This window comes from Hypanus sabinus, chromosome 8 (genome assembly GCF_030144855.1).
Source record: "Hypanus sabinus isolate sHypSab1 chromosome 8, sHypSab1.hap1, whole genome shotgun sequence".
NCBI lineage: Eukaryota > Metazoa > Chordata > Chondrichthyes > Myliobatiformes > Dasyatidae > Hypanus > Hypanus sabinus.
Genome location: NC_082713.1, coordinates 173,004,551 through 173,021,897, shown reverse-complemented (window position 1 = coordinate 173,021,897; position 17,347 = coordinate 173,004,551). Strand labels below are relative to the sequence as shown.

At 41.2% G+C, this 17,347-nt stretch overlaps 1 protein-coding gene across 2 annotated transcripts in view; it reads right to left on the bottom strand.

The window, feature by feature from the left end:
* The window catches only part of ric8b (RIC8 guanine nucleotide exchange factor B), a 111,350-nt gene that overhangs the window by 13,881 nt on the left and 80,122 nt on the right, over window positions 1–17,347 (bottom strand). For both annotated transcript variants that reach the window (XM_059978586.1, XM_059978585.1), the window contains 2 exons: window positions 11,508–11,652; window positions 9,347–9,466 (listed from right to left, as the gene is read on the bottom strand). In XM_059978586.1, coding sequence (XP_059834569.1) covers window positions 9,347–9,466; window positions 11,508–11,652 — 265 coding nt within the window. The remainder of the gene's footprint in view (window positions 1–9,346; window positions 9,467–11,507; window positions 11,653–17,347) is intronic.

The following is a 17,347-nucleotide window of genomic DNA, read 5'->3' as shown; positions in this document are numbered from 1 at the left end:
GCCCTGTTTAAATTAAGGTACACCATTAGCAATTCTCCAGACTTCAGACCTCATCTGTGGCAAACAAAGATACAAAAATCTTGTCAGGTCCCCTTGTTTCCTATAATATCCCAGTATACACCTGTTTAGGCCTCTGGCATTTAAACACCTCTATGCATTTCTGGATCTGTACACCTCCTCCTTTGTGATGTTGAATTGCTCCAGAATATCACCTCCCTTCAACTCACAAGCCTCCACACCCTTTTCCATAGCAAGTATAGATGAGAAGTATTTACTTACGTTTCTCTGGTTACACATATAGAACACCACATTGAATCTTGTGGCTACCCTTTTATTATTAACATAATTAGAGCATCTGTTAGGATTCTCCTCTATCCTACCTCCTAAGGATATCTCATGGCCCCCTTTTACCCTCCTGATATCCTTTGTAAGTGTACTTCTACATCTTTGATACACTTTGAGGGCTTTGCTTGATCCCAGCTGCCTAAACCTGATACACACCTACATTTTCCTGACCAAAGCCTAATATCCAAAGTGATTAATGGTTCCCTACTCCAGCCTACCTTCCCCTTCAATCCAGCAGGTAAAAGCTGTGCAAATAATGCTAAATCAGTGACTTGGGCAAGGCTGCATACCTGAGCAATCCCTCTCCTATTTTTTTTTAAAAGCCACCCACTTACCAAACACTTCTTGCAAACAACCTGAAATCTTGAGATTTCCAGCTAATGTTATCAAAATTAACATTCCAGGACTTTAACTTGAGGACCAGTCCTACAGTTTTCCTATGACTATCTTGAAACTAATAGAAATATGGTCACCAGTCCCAAAGTTCTCCCCCACCAACGCATCAACCATTTTCCCTGCCTCATTTAGACTATAAGACATAGGAGCAGAATTAGGCCATTTGATCCATCAACTCTGCTCCACCATTCCACCATGGCTGATTTACTATCCCTCTCAACCCCATTGTCCTACCTTCTCTCCATAACCTTTGATACTCATAATAATCAAGAACCTATCAACTTCCACTTTAAATATACCCAATGATTTGACTTCCACAGCCATCTGTGGCAATAAATTCCACAGATTTACCACCCTATGGCTAAAGAAATTGCTCCTGATTTCTGTTCTAAAGGGATGTCCTTGTATTCTAAAGTAGTGCTCCCTGGTCCATGGCTCTCTCACTACAGGAAACATCCTCTCCACATCCACTCTGTCAAGAACTTTCAATATTCAATAGGTTTCAATGAGATGCCCCCTTGTTCTTCTAAACTCCAGCAAGTACAGGCCCAGAGCCATCAAACGCTCCTCATCATGTTATCCTTTTCATTCCTGAGATCATTCTCATGAACCTCCTTTGGACTTCCGCAATGCTAGCACATCCTTCCTTAGATAAATGGCCCCAAAACTGCTCACAATGCTCCAAATATGATCTGACCAATGCTTTATAAAGCCTCAGCATGACATCATTTTCGAAGAGGAAGTCATAGAGTCATAGAGAAGTACAGCACAAAAATAAGCCCTTCAGTCCATCTCATCCATGCTGAAACAATTTAAACTGCCTGCTCCCAATGACCTGCACCTTTCATAGCCCTACTATGAACGTACCTATCCAAACTTCTCTTAAACATTGAAATCAAGCTTGTATTGACCACTTGTGCTGGCAGCTCATTTCACACTCTCACGACCCTCAGTGAAGAAGTTTCCTTAACATTCTCCTTAAATATTACACCTTTCACCCAGCCTCAGTGGAAAAGGCCCTTTTGTATTTACCCTATCTGTATCCCTCATAATTTTGTATATCTCTATCAAAGCTCCTCTCATTTTCAAAGTCCTAAAGAACATAGTCAGATCTATTGAATCTTTCCTTATAACTCAGGTCCTCCAGACGAGACAACATCTGTGTAAATATTCTCTGCACTCTTCCAATCTTATTTAAGTCTTTCCTGGAGGTAGGTAACCAAAACTGCACACAATACTCCAAATTAGGCCTCATCAAAACCTAGTACAACTGCATCATAGCACCCTATCTTCTATACCCAATACATTGATTTGTGAAGGCCAATGTGCCAAAAAGCTTTCTTTATGGCCCTTATCTACCTGTGACACAACTTTCAATGAATTATGAACCTGTATTCCCAGATCCTTTGTTCTACCTCATTCCCCAGTGCCCTACTGTTCACTGTATAAGACCTACCCGGGTTGGTCCTATCGAAGTGCAAAACCTCACACTGTCTGTATCAAGTTCATTCTGCCATTTTACAGCCCACTTCTCCAGTTGATGCAGATCCTTCTGCAAGCCATGATAGTCTTCCTCACTGTCCACTAATCCCCCAAACTTAGTGTTATTCACAAATTTGCTGATTTAATTAACCACATTTATCATCCAAATCATTGATAAAGATGACGAACAACAAAGGACCCAGCACTGATCCCTGCGGCACACCATTGTCACAGGCCTCCAATCAGAGAGGCAACCCTCTACTACCACTCTTTGGCTTATCCCACAAATCCAGTGACTAATGCAAATTATTACCTCATCCCGAATGCTGAGTGAATGAATCTTCTTGACCAACCTTCAATGTGCAACCTTGTCAAATGTCTTGCTAAAGTCCATGTAATCAATATTCACTGCCTTGCCTTCATCCATTTTTTTGATAAATACCTCAAAAAAATCTCTATAAGATTAGTTAGACATGACCTACCACACACAAAGCCATGCTGATAATCCTTCATCAGTCCATGTCTATCCAAAAACTTATATATCCAGTCTCTTAGAATACCTTCCTATAACTTTCCCACAACTGATGTCAGATTAACTGGCCTACAACTTCCAGGTTTCTGTTCAGAGGCATTTTTAAACAATAGAACAACATTGGCTATCATCTAATCCTCTGGTACCTCTCTTATTGCTAAGGATGTTTTAAATATCTCTGCTAGAGTCCTGGCAATTTCTGTACTTGCCTCTTGTTGGTTCCAAGGGAACACCTTATCAGGCCCTGATGATTTGTACACCCTGATTTGCTTCAAGGTGGGTGGCAAAGACCTTCTCTGTAATCTGTATAGGGTCCATGAAGTTGATGCCACTTTGCCTCACTTCTATAGACTGTATCTATCTCCTGAGTAAATATAGATGCGAAGAAGGCATTGAAAATCTCCCCTATCTTTTTGGCCCCACGCATGGATTAACATTCTATATAACAATTACAGCATGGAAACAGGCCATCTCGGCCATTCTACTCTGTGCTGAACGCTTACTCTCACCTAGTCCCACTGATCTGCACTCAGACCATAACCCTCCATTCCTTTCATGTCCGTATACCTATCCAATTTTGCCTTAAATGACAATACCGAACCTGCCTCTACCACTTCTACTGGAAGCTCATTCCACACAGCTACCACTCTCTGAGTAAAGAAATTTCCCTTCATGTTACCCTTAAACTTTTGCCCCCTAAGTCTCAACTCATGTCCTCTTGTTTGAATCTCCTCAACTCTCAATGGAAAAAGCCTATCCACGTCAACTCTATCTATTCCCCTCATAATTTTAAGTACCTCTATCAAGTCCCCCCTCAACTTTCTACGCTCCAAAGAATAAAGACCTAACTTTTCAACCTTTCCCTGTAACTTAAGTGCTGACACCCAGGTATCATTCTAGTAAATTTTCTCTGTACTCTCTCTATTTTGTTGACATCTTTCCTATAATTCGGTGACCAGAACTGTACACAATACTCCAAATTCGGCCTTACCAATGCCTTGTACAATTTTAACATTACATCCCAACTCCTATACTCAATGCTCTGATTTATAAAGGCTAGCATACCAGAAGCTTTCTTCACCACCCTATCCACATGAGATACCACCTTCAGGGAACTATGCACCATTATTCCGAGATCACTCTGTTCCACTGCATTCTTCAATGCCCCACCATTTACCATGTATGTCCTATTTGGATTATTCCTATCAAAATGTAGCACCTCACACTTAACAGCATTAAACTCCATCTGCCATCGCTCAGCCCACTCTTCTAACTGGCCTAAATCTCTCTGCAAACTTTGAAAACTTACTTCATTATCCACAATGCCACCTACCTTAGTATCATCTGCATACTTACTAACCCAATTTACCATCCCATCATCCAGATCATTAATGTAAATGACAAACAACATCGGACCCAGTACAGATCCCTGAGGTACAGCACTAGTCACCGGCTTCCAACCTGACAAACAGTTATCCACCACTACTCTCTGGCATCTCCCATCCAGCCACTGTTGAATCCATTCTACTTCTTTAATATTAACACGTAACGACTGAACCTTCCTAACTAACCTTCCATGCAGAACCTTGTCAAAGGCCTTATTGAAGTCCATATAGACAACATCCACTGCTTTACCCTCATCAACTTTCCTCATAACCTCTTCAAAAAATTCAGTAAGATTTATCAAACATGACCTTCCACGCACAAATCCATGCTGACTGTTCCTAATCAGACCCTGTCTATTCAGATAATTATATATACCATCTCTAAGAATACTTTCCATTAATTTACCCACCACTGACATCAAACTATCAGGCCTATAATTGCCAGGTTTACTCTTAGAACCCTTTTTAAACAATGGAACCACATTAGCAATACGCCGATCCTCTGGCACCATCCCCGTTTCTAATTACATTTGAAATATTTCTGTCAGTCCCTGCTATTTCTACACTAACTTCCCTCAAGGTCTTAGGGAATACCCTGTCAGGACCTGGAGATTTATCCACTTTTATATTCCTTAAAAGCGCCAGTACTTCCTCCTCTTGAATCGTCATAGTTTCCATAAGGTCTGGAAGAGGCCAAATTAATTCATATGAAAATGTCGAATGAACGGTCCCCAAGTTTCTTCAAATTTAATTGATGAGTCAAAAATAGTGCTTCTAATTTTTTCCAAGCTCAGATAAGAAATAGTTTGAGAGAACCACTGAAACGTGGTAGGAGGATTTACTTCTTTCCAATTTTGTAATATAGACCTTCTGACCATTAATGTTACAAAAGCAATCATTCGTCTAATTGAAGGGGAAAACTGATTACCATCCTCATTTGGTATACCAAAAATTGCAGTAATAAAATGAGGTTGTAAATCGATATTCCAAATTGAGGAAATGGTAGCAAATATGTCCTTCCAATAGTTATATAAAGTGGGACATGACCAAAACACGTGGGTCAATGAAGCCACATCTGAATGACATCTGTCACGTTGAGGGTTAATATGAGAATAGAATCGAGCAAGCTTATCTTTAGACACATGAGCTCTATGTACGACCTTAAATTGTATTAAAGCATGTTTAGCACATATAGAAAAAGAATTAACCATTTGTAAAATTTTTTCCCATTTTTCTGTTGATATATTATATTGAAGTTCTTTTTCCCATTCTTGTTTAATTCTACCTGATATTTCTGGTTGTATCTTCATAATCATATTATAAATAAAAGCTACTAATCCCTTCTGACAAGGATTTAAGGTAAAAATCAAATCTGAAAAATCCATTGAAGTTGAATTGGGGAAGGATGGTAGAACTTTATGTAAAAAAATTTCTGATTTGTAAATATCTAAAAAAATTAGATTTAGGTAACTTAAATTTGTTGGAAAGTTGGTCGAAAGACATCAAACTACCTTCAAAAAAAAATCACAAAAACATTTTATACCTTTCCTTTTCCATATGCTAAAAGCTTGATCTGTCAAAGAAGGTTTGAAAAAAAAATTAAGTAAAATAGGGCTATCAAGAACAAAGTTTTTCAGAGTAAAAAACTTACGAAATTGAAACCAAATTCGTAATGTATGTTTGACAACAGGGTTGGATATCTGTTTATTGAATTTAACTAAATCAGCAGGAAGAGAAGAACCAAGAACGGAGAATAGAGAATATCCCTATGCCTCATTGCATTCTAAATTTACCCACTGTGGGCACAATGGTGAATCCACATCTTAATTTCCAATATATTAAGTTACGAATATTATTCGCCCAATAGTAAAATCTAAAATTAGGTAAAGCTAAACCACCATCTTTTTTAGATTTTTGTAATTGCCTTTTACTTAACCTGGGGTTTTTATTTTGCCACACAAATGAGGAAATTTTTGAATCAATGTTATCAAAAAAAGATTAAGGAATAAAAATTGGTAAAGCTTGAAATAAATATAAAAATTTCGGTAAAATCATCATTTTAATAGCATTAATCCGACCAACTAATGATAAGGATAAGGGAGACCATCTTGTAGTAAGTTGTTGAATTTGATGGAGCATAGGTAAAAAATTCAGTCTAAATAAATCTTTATATTTCTTGGTAATTTTTATACCTAAATAGATAAAGTTATCAGTAACAACTTTAAATGGTATCCTGTCATTCAATAAAGTTTGCGCGTTTAAAGGGAATAAATCACTTTTATCCAAGTTTAGTTTATAACCAGAAAAACTACCAAATTGAGCCAACAAGGATAAAATAGCGGGAATAGACCTGTCAGGATCGGAAATATATAACAACAAGACATCAGCATAAAGTGATAACTTGTATAACTTCTCATTACGGGTAATACCAAAAATATTAGGAGATTCACGAATAGCAATGGCTAAAGGTTCTAATGCGATATTAAATAATAAAGGACTTAAGGGACAACCTTGTCTCGTACCATGAGATAATTGAGAAAAAGAGGATCTGTAATTATTTGTAAGAACAGAAGCAACAGGTTTATAATATATTAGTTTGATCCATGATATAAAATTAGGACTAAAATTAAAATATCTCAAAGCGTTAAATAAGTATGTCCATTCAACCCTATCAAAAGCTTTTTCAGCATCACCTTGCAATCCTTTTGCTCTTAGCATACCTGTAGAATTCCTTACAATTTGCCTTCACTTTGTCTGCTAGAGCAACTTCATGCTTCCACTTCATTCCCTAATAGCAGATCCAGTATCACACACATTTTTGTTGGGACTTTTCCATACTGATGAAGGAAACTTTCCTGAACACACTTGACGAACTCTATCCCATCTAGTTCCTACTATAACATCCTCACAAAATGCTGGAGGAACTTAGTAGGCCAGGTTGCATCTATGGAAAACAGGACTCCTGCTGAAGGGTCTCAACCCAAAATGTTGACTATACTTTTTTCCATGGATGCAACCTGGCCTGCTGTGTTCCTCTAGCATCTTCTGTTTGTTGCTTGGATTTCCAGCAGCTGCAGATTTTCTCTTGTTTACTACAACAACCTTATGTTTCTTGCAACAGTCTGTGATCTCTTTACAAATCTGTCCCTCTAAATCCCTAGGACTGTTGGGTTGACTGTAATATAACTCGATTAACGTGGTCATACTTTTCTTATTTCCCAGTTCCACCCATAACACCTCACTAGTTGGTATCACTGACAGGGTACTACTGTGACATTTTCCCTGACTACCCCTCCTCCTTTAATCCTTCCTGCTATGTCACATCTAAACCAAAGGAACTCTGGAATACTGAGCTGCCAGTTCTGCCCCTCCTGTAACCAGGTTTCATGAATGGCTACAAAATCATAATTTCAGGTGTCGATCCATGCCCTAAGCTCACCCATCTTTTCTATGATACTTCTTGCATTGAAATATACACAGCTCAGGACACTAGTCAAACCATGCTCAACCTTTTAATTCCTGACTTTGTCTGAGGTCTTACCAACATCTGCTTCCACAACCTCTCCGCTAACTGTTCTGGCACTTTGGTTCCCATCACCCTGCAACTCTAGTTTAAACCTCACCGTGCAGCATTAACAAACCTGGATATTAGATCCCTTCGGTTCAGGTGCAAACGACCCCTTCTGTACAGGTCCCACCTTCCCTGGAGGAGAGCCTGTTGATCCAAAAATCTTATGCCCTCCCTCCTACACTAACACTTTAACCACATATTAAACTGTATAATCTTCCTAGGTCTGGCCTCACTAGCTTGTGGCACGGGTAGCAATCCTGAGATCACAACACTGAAGATCCTGCCCTTTAACTTAGCACCTAACTCCCTGAACACTTTATGGAGAACCTCGTCACACATCCTACCCATGTCATTGGTTCCTACATGGACCATGACCTCTGGCTGTTCACTCTCCCACTAAAGAATGCTGAGGCTTCAATCTGAGATGTCCTGGACCCTGGTAACCAGCAGGCAACGTACCATCCAGGAATCTTATTCTCACCCACAGAACCTCCTGTCCATTCCCCTAACTGATGAATCCCCTATCATCACAGGTGTCTCTTCTCCCCAATTCACTTCTGAGTCACAGAGGCAATCTCAGTGTTGGAGATCCGACCACTGTGACTTTACTCTGTTCAGTCAACTCCTCCCCAACAGTACTCAAAGTGACATACCTATTGTTGAGAGGGATGACCACAGCGGTACTCTGCACTGGCTCCTTAATACCTTTCCCCTTCCTGACTGTCACCCAGTTTCCTGTGTCCTGAACTTTGGGTGTCACTACCTCTCTCTATGTTCTATCACCCCGTCAGCTTCCTGAATGATCTAGAGTTCATCTAGTTCCAGCTACAACTCTTTAATGTGGATTGTTAGAAGCTGCAGTTGGATGCACTTCTTGCAGTTGTAGTGGTCAGGGACACTGGAAGTCTCCCTGCCCTCCCACATGAACCTCCTGAATGATCCAGACTTCATCTAGTTCCAGCTCCAACTCTTTAATGTGGATTGTTAGAAGCTGCAGCTGGATGTACTTCTCTCAGTTGTAGTGGTCAGGGACACTGGAAGTCTCCCTGCCTTCCCACATCTCGCAAGAGGAGCTTTGCACTATCCTGTCTGACATCTCTACTGTCCCAGCTGAGCAGATATAAAGATGGGAAGGGAAAAAAATCTTAAACTTGAGCTTTTCTTTTCTTGGCTTTCTCGGACTGGTCTCTTCGCTGAAGCCTCAGGATCGCCACTCCGACTCTGTTCACTCAGGCGATGGCTGCTGTGCTTGCTCCTGCCTTCCTTTAACTTGTTCTTGCTAATCAATCTCAAAGGTGGATTGGTTGCTGGTCAAATCTGTTACTCTGCTGTGAACCACTGCTCCCTTTTTCTACCCAGGCAGTGGACTTGAGTGAAGTCCCCTCCTCTCAAACATCTGATGTCTGGATAGGTCATTGGTTAAAGTTGAGTGTAGCCCCTTTTCCAGTACAGCAGTCTATATGTTGCCTGACAAAACCTTTCTGGATATACTTCAGAAATTCTATCCCCTTTAATCTTTTAGCACTAAGGCAGTGTGTGTCAATAGTTGAGAACTTAAAATCACGTACGATTACAATGCCTTTAATAAAAAACTGTAACAACAAAACACAGTAATAATTTAAATTAGGGAAATACCTGGAAAGTTTGTCAAACATATTGACAAGTTTCATTGCTTCGTACTCTTTCTGCTCTTCTGTCATCCCAGCCATTGGATTGGGTACTGGTTCTTCTACATGGCCAGTGATGGGGTTAATACTGCAAACCAAATGTACAAACTGACATTAGGTACACAGAGACAGGTTAAAGTTAATTCTCTCAAATTAACAAAGAAACTTCAGGTTATTTGGAGAGTTAATTATGGTTTCAACTTTGCAACCATTTGCTAACACTAATCATTAGAGAAAGCTGAAGCTTCAGAGGATCCAAAATACATTTATTATCAAAGTATGTATAAATTACACAATCTTGAGATTTGTCTGCTTACAGTCAGCCACAAAGCAAGAAACCCAATGAAAAAAAGGACCAACACCCAGTGTGCAGAGAAAGAAAATGACCACTTTCTTTCTGCTGTGTGCTTTGCAAATCACATAGTAGAGAGTGATAATTCCCTCATTACTGCCATAAAAATGTACCTTTTACAAACACTATAACAAAGTTCACTAAAAAGGTAGCCAACTTGGGAAATATTCAGCAAGTCAGGTAGTACCTCAGGAGAAAGAAACAAAGTTTCTTCAGAGGTCAGTGGCATTTCATCAAAACTTTTGAAAGGTAAAAAATCAATGATGTCAACTGTTTCTTTAATGACCCTGCCTAGTCCAGGGTAATATAGTGGTTAGTGTAAAACTTTACAGCACTGGCTGGAAGATCAGGTTTAATTCCCATCACTGTCTGTAAGGAGTTTGTACGCATGTTCTCCTTGTGACAAATGTGGGTTTCCTCCCACATTCCAAAGGTGTACAGGTTAGTAGGTTAATTGGTCAGATAAGAGGGTGTAATTGGGCAGTGCTGGTTCATTAGACCAGAAGGGCCTATTATTGTTCTGGATCGCTTAAAAAAAGATGCCATATTGGTGCAGGAAGCATGGTGGCATTTGCAAGCTGCCTAGCACCATCTTTGCTGATTTGATATGACACAAAACATATTTCAATGCATGTTTTTAATTTGTTCATGTGACAAATGGAGATAATCTCTTTATACACAACAATGATTGGGCTTATCTCAAACAATAACGAGGTGGCCTACAGGGAAGAAGTCATCTCTCTATCTAACACAGTGGTGTTAAGAAGTTAACCTCTCCCTCAATGTTGCAAAAACAAAGCAGCTCCTTGTGGATTACAGGAGTAATGGAGATGGGCTAACCCCTAGTGACATCAATGAATCTGGGGTTGAGAGGGTAAACAGTTCCTCGGAATCCACATCATCAAGGATCTCACGTGGCCTGTACCTCCCTTAATCGCAGGACTCTACAGAGTGGTGCAGTCAGCCTCGCACATCTGTAGTTGTGAGCTTCCCATGATTCAGGACATCTACAAGGTGTGTAAAAAGGGCCCGTAGGATCATTGGGGACCCAAGTCACCCCAAGCACAATCTATTCCAGCTGCTACCATCTGGGAAGCGGTAATGCAGCATAAAAGCCAGGATCAACGGGCTCCAGGTCAGCTTCTTCCACCAGGCCATCAGAATAATGAACTCATGCTGATTTGAGTGTTCTCTATATTACATGACTGTTCTATTTATTACAAATTATTATGATTGCACATTTAGATGGAGACACAACGTAGATTTTTACTCCTCATGTATGTGAAGAATGTAAGAAATAAAGTCAATTCAATTCAATTTTTCTAGCATTTTGTGTTTTATTTCAGATTTCTGGCATCCATAGTATTTTCCTGTTGAAAGCTGACTTCCCAGGCTAGTGGGAGTGAAGAACATGGGGTGCACAGGACCAAACACAACAGCCCCAATTTTAACAAGTATCCCGTCCATGGCAGCTCATCCATTGGGGCAATTGCAGGTTGCTACCCTTTTCACAGACTTTAGTCCTCCTTTAGCAGCCAATGTCATGCACCCCCCACTCAAAAGCACAAGAGATTCTGCAGATGCTGGAAATCCAGTGCAACACACACAAAATGCTGGAGGAACTCAGCAGGTCAGTATTTATGGAAATGAATAAATAGTCAATTCCCAATCAAAACCAAAATTTACTCATTGTCCCTCTGCTGTTTGCTATCTGAAGTTTCACCTTCTCACTGTACCTCACTGGTAAACCAGTGTAATTGTTTAAAAAGTTACTTACTAAGATTTGACACTTTTGTACTCTTCAGTATCTGTGTCCTCATCGTCAGAGTACACCCCACTTCCCCGTCCTCCGGCCAGCAGTCCGTGGGCAGCGAGTAGTCCTGCCGCGTTCCCATAGCCAGTGTACTTTAACAAGCAGTCGACTGAAAGATAGAGGCATCCATCAATAAACTCCACACTGATTCTAGCAACATTTTCCATTCAGAAACTATAGACTGATTACCACAGAATGGAAAAAGTAACACACTTCCATGCTGGAGTTAACTGCATACTAACAAATCATCTGAGAAAGGATGTAACTGTGGATTAGGTACTGATAGTTTTTAAAGAGCTTATTTCCAGCAGACACATGGGGTGTATGGGGTGTCCTGGAAGGGGTAGCACCTCTGCTGAAAGGCCTTGTCGTGCCAATTCTGGGGCAGCTTGTTCACTTTTAGTCCCCACCGGGCACTCAGATCTAATCTGTGGCTCCAAGTAGCTGTTCACATGTAACAGTAGCCAAACTCCAGTACGCTGCTTCAACAGGTGGGCTAAACCAGGTGAAGGTAGCTGGTGGCCTCATACTCAGGTGAGTTTGGGACATGCCTGTCCTAGCATGTGAAATCTGCTCAGACTAGGTGGATGAAATCAAGTGAGATTGAATGGCCAGGAAGATGGATCTATAAATCTCCGTGGAGAACGAAGGGCATGACAAGGCACAAAAGTAGTCTTCGTTATCCACTGCAACCGAGGAAAACCCCAGCTGTGATAATTACTCGTACTACTGGTCCCAGACTTCTGAGGTTGAATGAGTGGAACTGCTCCAGTGCAATGGCTTTTCCACTTTAAAAACCTTCCCGTATAGGTTTCCTGGCATCGTCAGATATGGCAGACAATCAACATTTCCAAAAAGGCTGAGTTGGAAGCACTTTTCTCAAACATTTCCACGATGATCTTAAGTCTTAATCTGAACAACCAGTGATGGAAACTTTTGAATAACTCATCATACAGACGGGAAAGGAATGGAGGGTTATGGGCTGAGTGCAGGTAGGTGGGACTAGGTGAGAGTAAGCATTCAGCACTGACTAGAAGAGCCGAGATGGGCTGTTTCCGTGCTGTAATTGTTATGTGGTTATAACGTATAACCTTGGACATTCAGATCCCAACTACAACCATCCTTCAGCCACAATTCAGTGATGGCCACAACATCATACCTGGCAACAAGATCATCCACCTTATTTCTTATACTATGTGCATTTAGATACAACACCTTGAGTACTGTATTTGCTATCCTTTCTGATTCTGCATCCCTAATGTTTTGACACACAGCCTGTTGGCTGCAACTAAGTCCCATCACCTGCCTGTCCTTCCTGACAGTCTGACTGCATGCTATCTTTACTTTTTTACCATATGTCCTATCCTGAGTCCCTACAGTCCGGTTCCCAACCCCCTGCCAATTAGTTTAAACCCTTTCCAACAGCTCTAACAAACCTGTCTGCCAGAATATTGGTCCCCCTTCGGTTCAGTTGCAACTCGTCACTTATGAACAGGTTATACCTCTCCAGAAGAGATCCCAATGATCCAAGAACCTGAAGCCCTGCCCCCTGCACCAGCTTCTCAGCCACATGTTTCATCTGCCAAATCACAGTTTCCACCCTCACTGGAGTGTGACAGAGACAGCAATCCAGAAATTACTACCTGGGAGGTTCCTGCTTCTCAGCTTTCTACCTAGCTCTCTAAATTTTCTTTTCAGGACTTCATTGCTTTCCCTTCCTATGTCATTGGTACCAATATGTACCAAGATATCTGGCTGGTCCCCTTCCTCTCCAAAATGTGGACACAATCTGAGACAATCCCTGACCCTAGCACCTGGGAGGCAACATACCATCCGGGTGTTTTGTTCATGTCCACAGAATCTCCTGTTTGTTCCCCTTACTACCACTCCCTTCTTCTCTCTCTTTCCCTTCTGCACCAGTGCCTGTAACCTGGTTGCCGTGGCATTTTCCTGGGAGGTCATCCCCCACAGAAGTGTCCAAATCGGTATACTTGTTTTTGAGTGGAATGGCCACAGGGCTGCTCTGCTTGAACTGCTTATTTCTATTTCTCCTTACAGTCTCTCAGCTGCTCGCCTCCTGCAATTTTGGGGTGACTACTTCCCTGTAACTTTGATCGATAATTTCCTCACTCTCTCGTACAAGCCAAAGGTCATCCAGTTGCTGCTCCAGATCCATAACACAGTCTTCAAGGAGCTGCAGCTGGATGCACTTCATGCAGACGTAATTCCCCAGAAGACTCTGGGTCTCACAGTTGTCCAACATCCGGCACGAAGAACATACCACAGCCATTTAAATAGTACAGTAAGAGAGGAAAAAAAGATAAAAAGGAAACCTTAACAGATGCTTTACACAGAGCCGACACCTCTTCCTTGCCAAAGCCTATCGCTGCTTCTCTTGCCACCGACCTACTCCCGTCAATGGCCTCTCCGCTTATCCCTTCCGTACTTTTATTTAGTTCGTCAAGCTCTGTTGACACTGCTGATAGGCCCCGTACAATGGACAAACACCCTTGAAGCTCTCTTTTTAAATAACTGCCACTGACCAGCGAGAAACACCTCTCGTCTAGCTCTGTTGACGCCACTGATAGGCCCCAAACAATGGACAAATGCCCATGAAGTTCTCTTTTTAAATAACCGCCACCAACCTGCAAGAAACACTTCTTCTTCTTAGAGCTCTGTTGATGCCACTGATAGGCCCCAAACAACAATAAAGTCAATTCAATTCAATTCATTACTTTCAGTACCTCAGAGTAGAAACTATCCACAGCTATTAGGTGAGTTGATTACAAACAGCAGAACTAAATGCTCGAGGGTTAATAATGAGATTGTGTTAGCAACTGGAAACACCACACATTGTATTCTTATTCTTTCTGACAAGTAGGCATATATTATCATTTATATTTGGATGTGAAAAAACAAGAATTTAGCAACTGATTGATCACAGAAAATTACAGCACAGTACAGAACCTTCAGCCTACACTGTTGTGTCGATCTTTTACATAGCCTCCATGTTTCAATCATCCATGTGCTTTAGAGTCTCTTAAATGTCCCTAATGTATCTGCCTTTACTACCACTCCTGGTAGCCCATTCCACACACCAACTAATCTCTGTGTAGAGGTTTCCTCTGACATCCACCCTCTACTTTCCTTTAATCACGTTAAAATTACGCCCTTTCATTTTAGCCATTTTTACCTTCGGAAAAAGTCTCTGGCTGTCCATTCCATCATTACCTCTTATCATCATACACACCTTTATCATTTACCTCCTATGCTCCTCCACTCCAAAGAGGAAAACCCTAACTCACTCAACCTATCTTCATAAGATGCTCTCTAATCCAAGCAGTGTCCTGGTAAATCTCCTCTGCATCCCCTCTAAAACTTCCTCATCCTTTCTATAGTGAGGTGACCAGAACTGAACACAATACTTCATATGATGTCTAACTAAGGTTTTAAAGAGCTGCACTTTAGCTTGCATTTGCAGTATTATTTATTTAGAGATACAATGTGGAACAGGTCCTTTAAGCCTAACAAGTCAAACTGCCCAGCAACCCACCTACTTATAGGTGGTGGAATAAAGGACCCTACAGAAAATCTTGGCAATGTTTTTCACCCTTTGCATGCCATCTTAGCTGAACAGAGGAGTACTTTTAGTAATAGACTAAAACTTTAGTAATAGCTGTACTGCCCCAAAGAGCGCTATATGAGGTCATTCTTACCATTAGGCTTTATAATGAATCAACCTCTAGCCGGGGAAGTGATGACTCCCTCCTGTTCAAAGCAACACATTCAACACGCTGGAGGAACTCAGCAGGTCAGGCAGCGTCTGTGGAAACGAGCGGTCAATGTTTCCATGGATGCTGCCCGACCTGCTGAGTTCCTCCAGTGTGTTGTAAGTGTTGCTTTGACCACAGCATCTGCAGTGTACTTTGTGTTCCCTCCTGTTCAATTGTTTGAGATAACTTATCTTTTATTCTTTCTTATTTTTCTTCTAATATTTGCATATCTGTGCATTTGTAATGCTACCGTGACGCTGTAATTTCCTTTGGGATCAATAAAGTATCCATGTGAAATCTGAGAAAGAGAAGCCGAAATCAGATGTGTCAGTATTTCAGTGGAGTAAAGGAAGTTACAGTAGCATGAGAGAGGAACTGGCCAAGGTTGACTGGAAAGGGACACTAGCGGGTAGGACAGCAGAACAGCAGTGGCTGGAGTTTATGCAAGAAGTGAGGAAGGTGCAGGACAGATATATTCCAAAGATGAAGAAATTTTCAAATGGAAAAAGGATGCAACCGTGGCTGACAAGCCAAAGCCAAAGTAAAAGCAAAGCAGAGGGCATACAAGAAAGCAAAAGTTAGTGGGAAGACAGAGGATTGGGAAGTTTTTAAAAGCTTACAAAAGGAAACTAAGAAGGTCATTAAGAGGGAAAAGATGAACTATGAAAGGAAGCTAGCAAATAATATCAAAGAGGATACTAAAAGCTTTTTCAAGTATATAAAGAGTAAAAGACAGGTGAGAGCAGATATAGGACCGATAGAAAATGATGCTGGAGAAATTATAATGGGAGATAAAGAGATGGCGGAGGAACTGAACGAGTATTTTGCATCAGTCTTCACTGAGGAAGACTTCAGCAATATACCGGACATTCAAGGGTGTCAGGGAAGAGAAATATGCGCAGTCACAATTACAACAGAGAAAGTACTCAGGAAGCTGAATAGTCTAAGGGTAGATAAATCTCCTGGACCAGATGGAATGCACCCTCATGTTCTGAAGGAAGTAGCAGTGGAGATTGCGGAGGCATTAGCAATGATCTTTCAAAAGTCTATAGATTCTGGCCTGGTTCCAGAGGACTGGAAGATTGCAAATGTCACTCCGCTATTTAAGAAGGGGGCAAGGAAGCAAAAAGGAAATTATAGACCTATTAGCTTGACATCGGTGGTTGGGAAGTTGTTGGAGTCGATTGTCAAGGATGAGGTTATGGAGTACCTGGAGGCATATGACAAGATAGGCAGAACTCAGCATGGTTTCCTTAAAGGAAAATCCTGCCTGACAAACCTAGTGCAATTTTTTGAGGAAATTACAAGTAGGCTAGACAAGGGAGATGCAGTGGATGTTGTGTATTTGGATTTTCAGAAGACCTCTGACAAGGTGCCGCACATGAGGCTGCTAAACAAGATAAGATCCCATGGAATTACGGGAAAGTTACATATGTAGATAGAGCATTGGTTGATTGGCAGGAAACAGAGAGTGGGAATAAAGGGATCCCATTCTGGTTGGCTGCCGGTTACCAGTGGTGTTCCACAGGGGTCCGTGTTGGGGCCGCTTCTTTTTACGTTGTATATCAACGATTTGGATTATGGAATAGATGGCTTTGTGGCTAAGTTTGCTGATGATACAAAGATAGGTGGAGGCCCTGTAGTGCTGAGGAAACACTTGGATAGATTGGGGGAATAGGCAAAGAAGTGGCAAATGAATTACAATGTCAGAAAGTGTACAGTCATGCACTTTGATAGAAGAAATAAACCGGCAGACTATTATTTAAATGGGGAGAGAATTCAAAGTTCTGAGATGCAATGGGACTTGGCAGTGCTCATGCAGGATACCCTTAAGGTTAACCTTCAGGTTGAGTCGGTGGTGAAGGAGGCGAATGCAATGTTGGCATTCATTTCTAGAGGAATACAGTATAGGAGCAGGGATGTGATGTTGAGGCTCTATAACGCACTGGTAAGACCTAACTTGGAATACTGTGTACAGTTCTGGGCTCCTTATTTAAGAAAGGATGTGCTGACATTGGAGAGGGTTCAGAG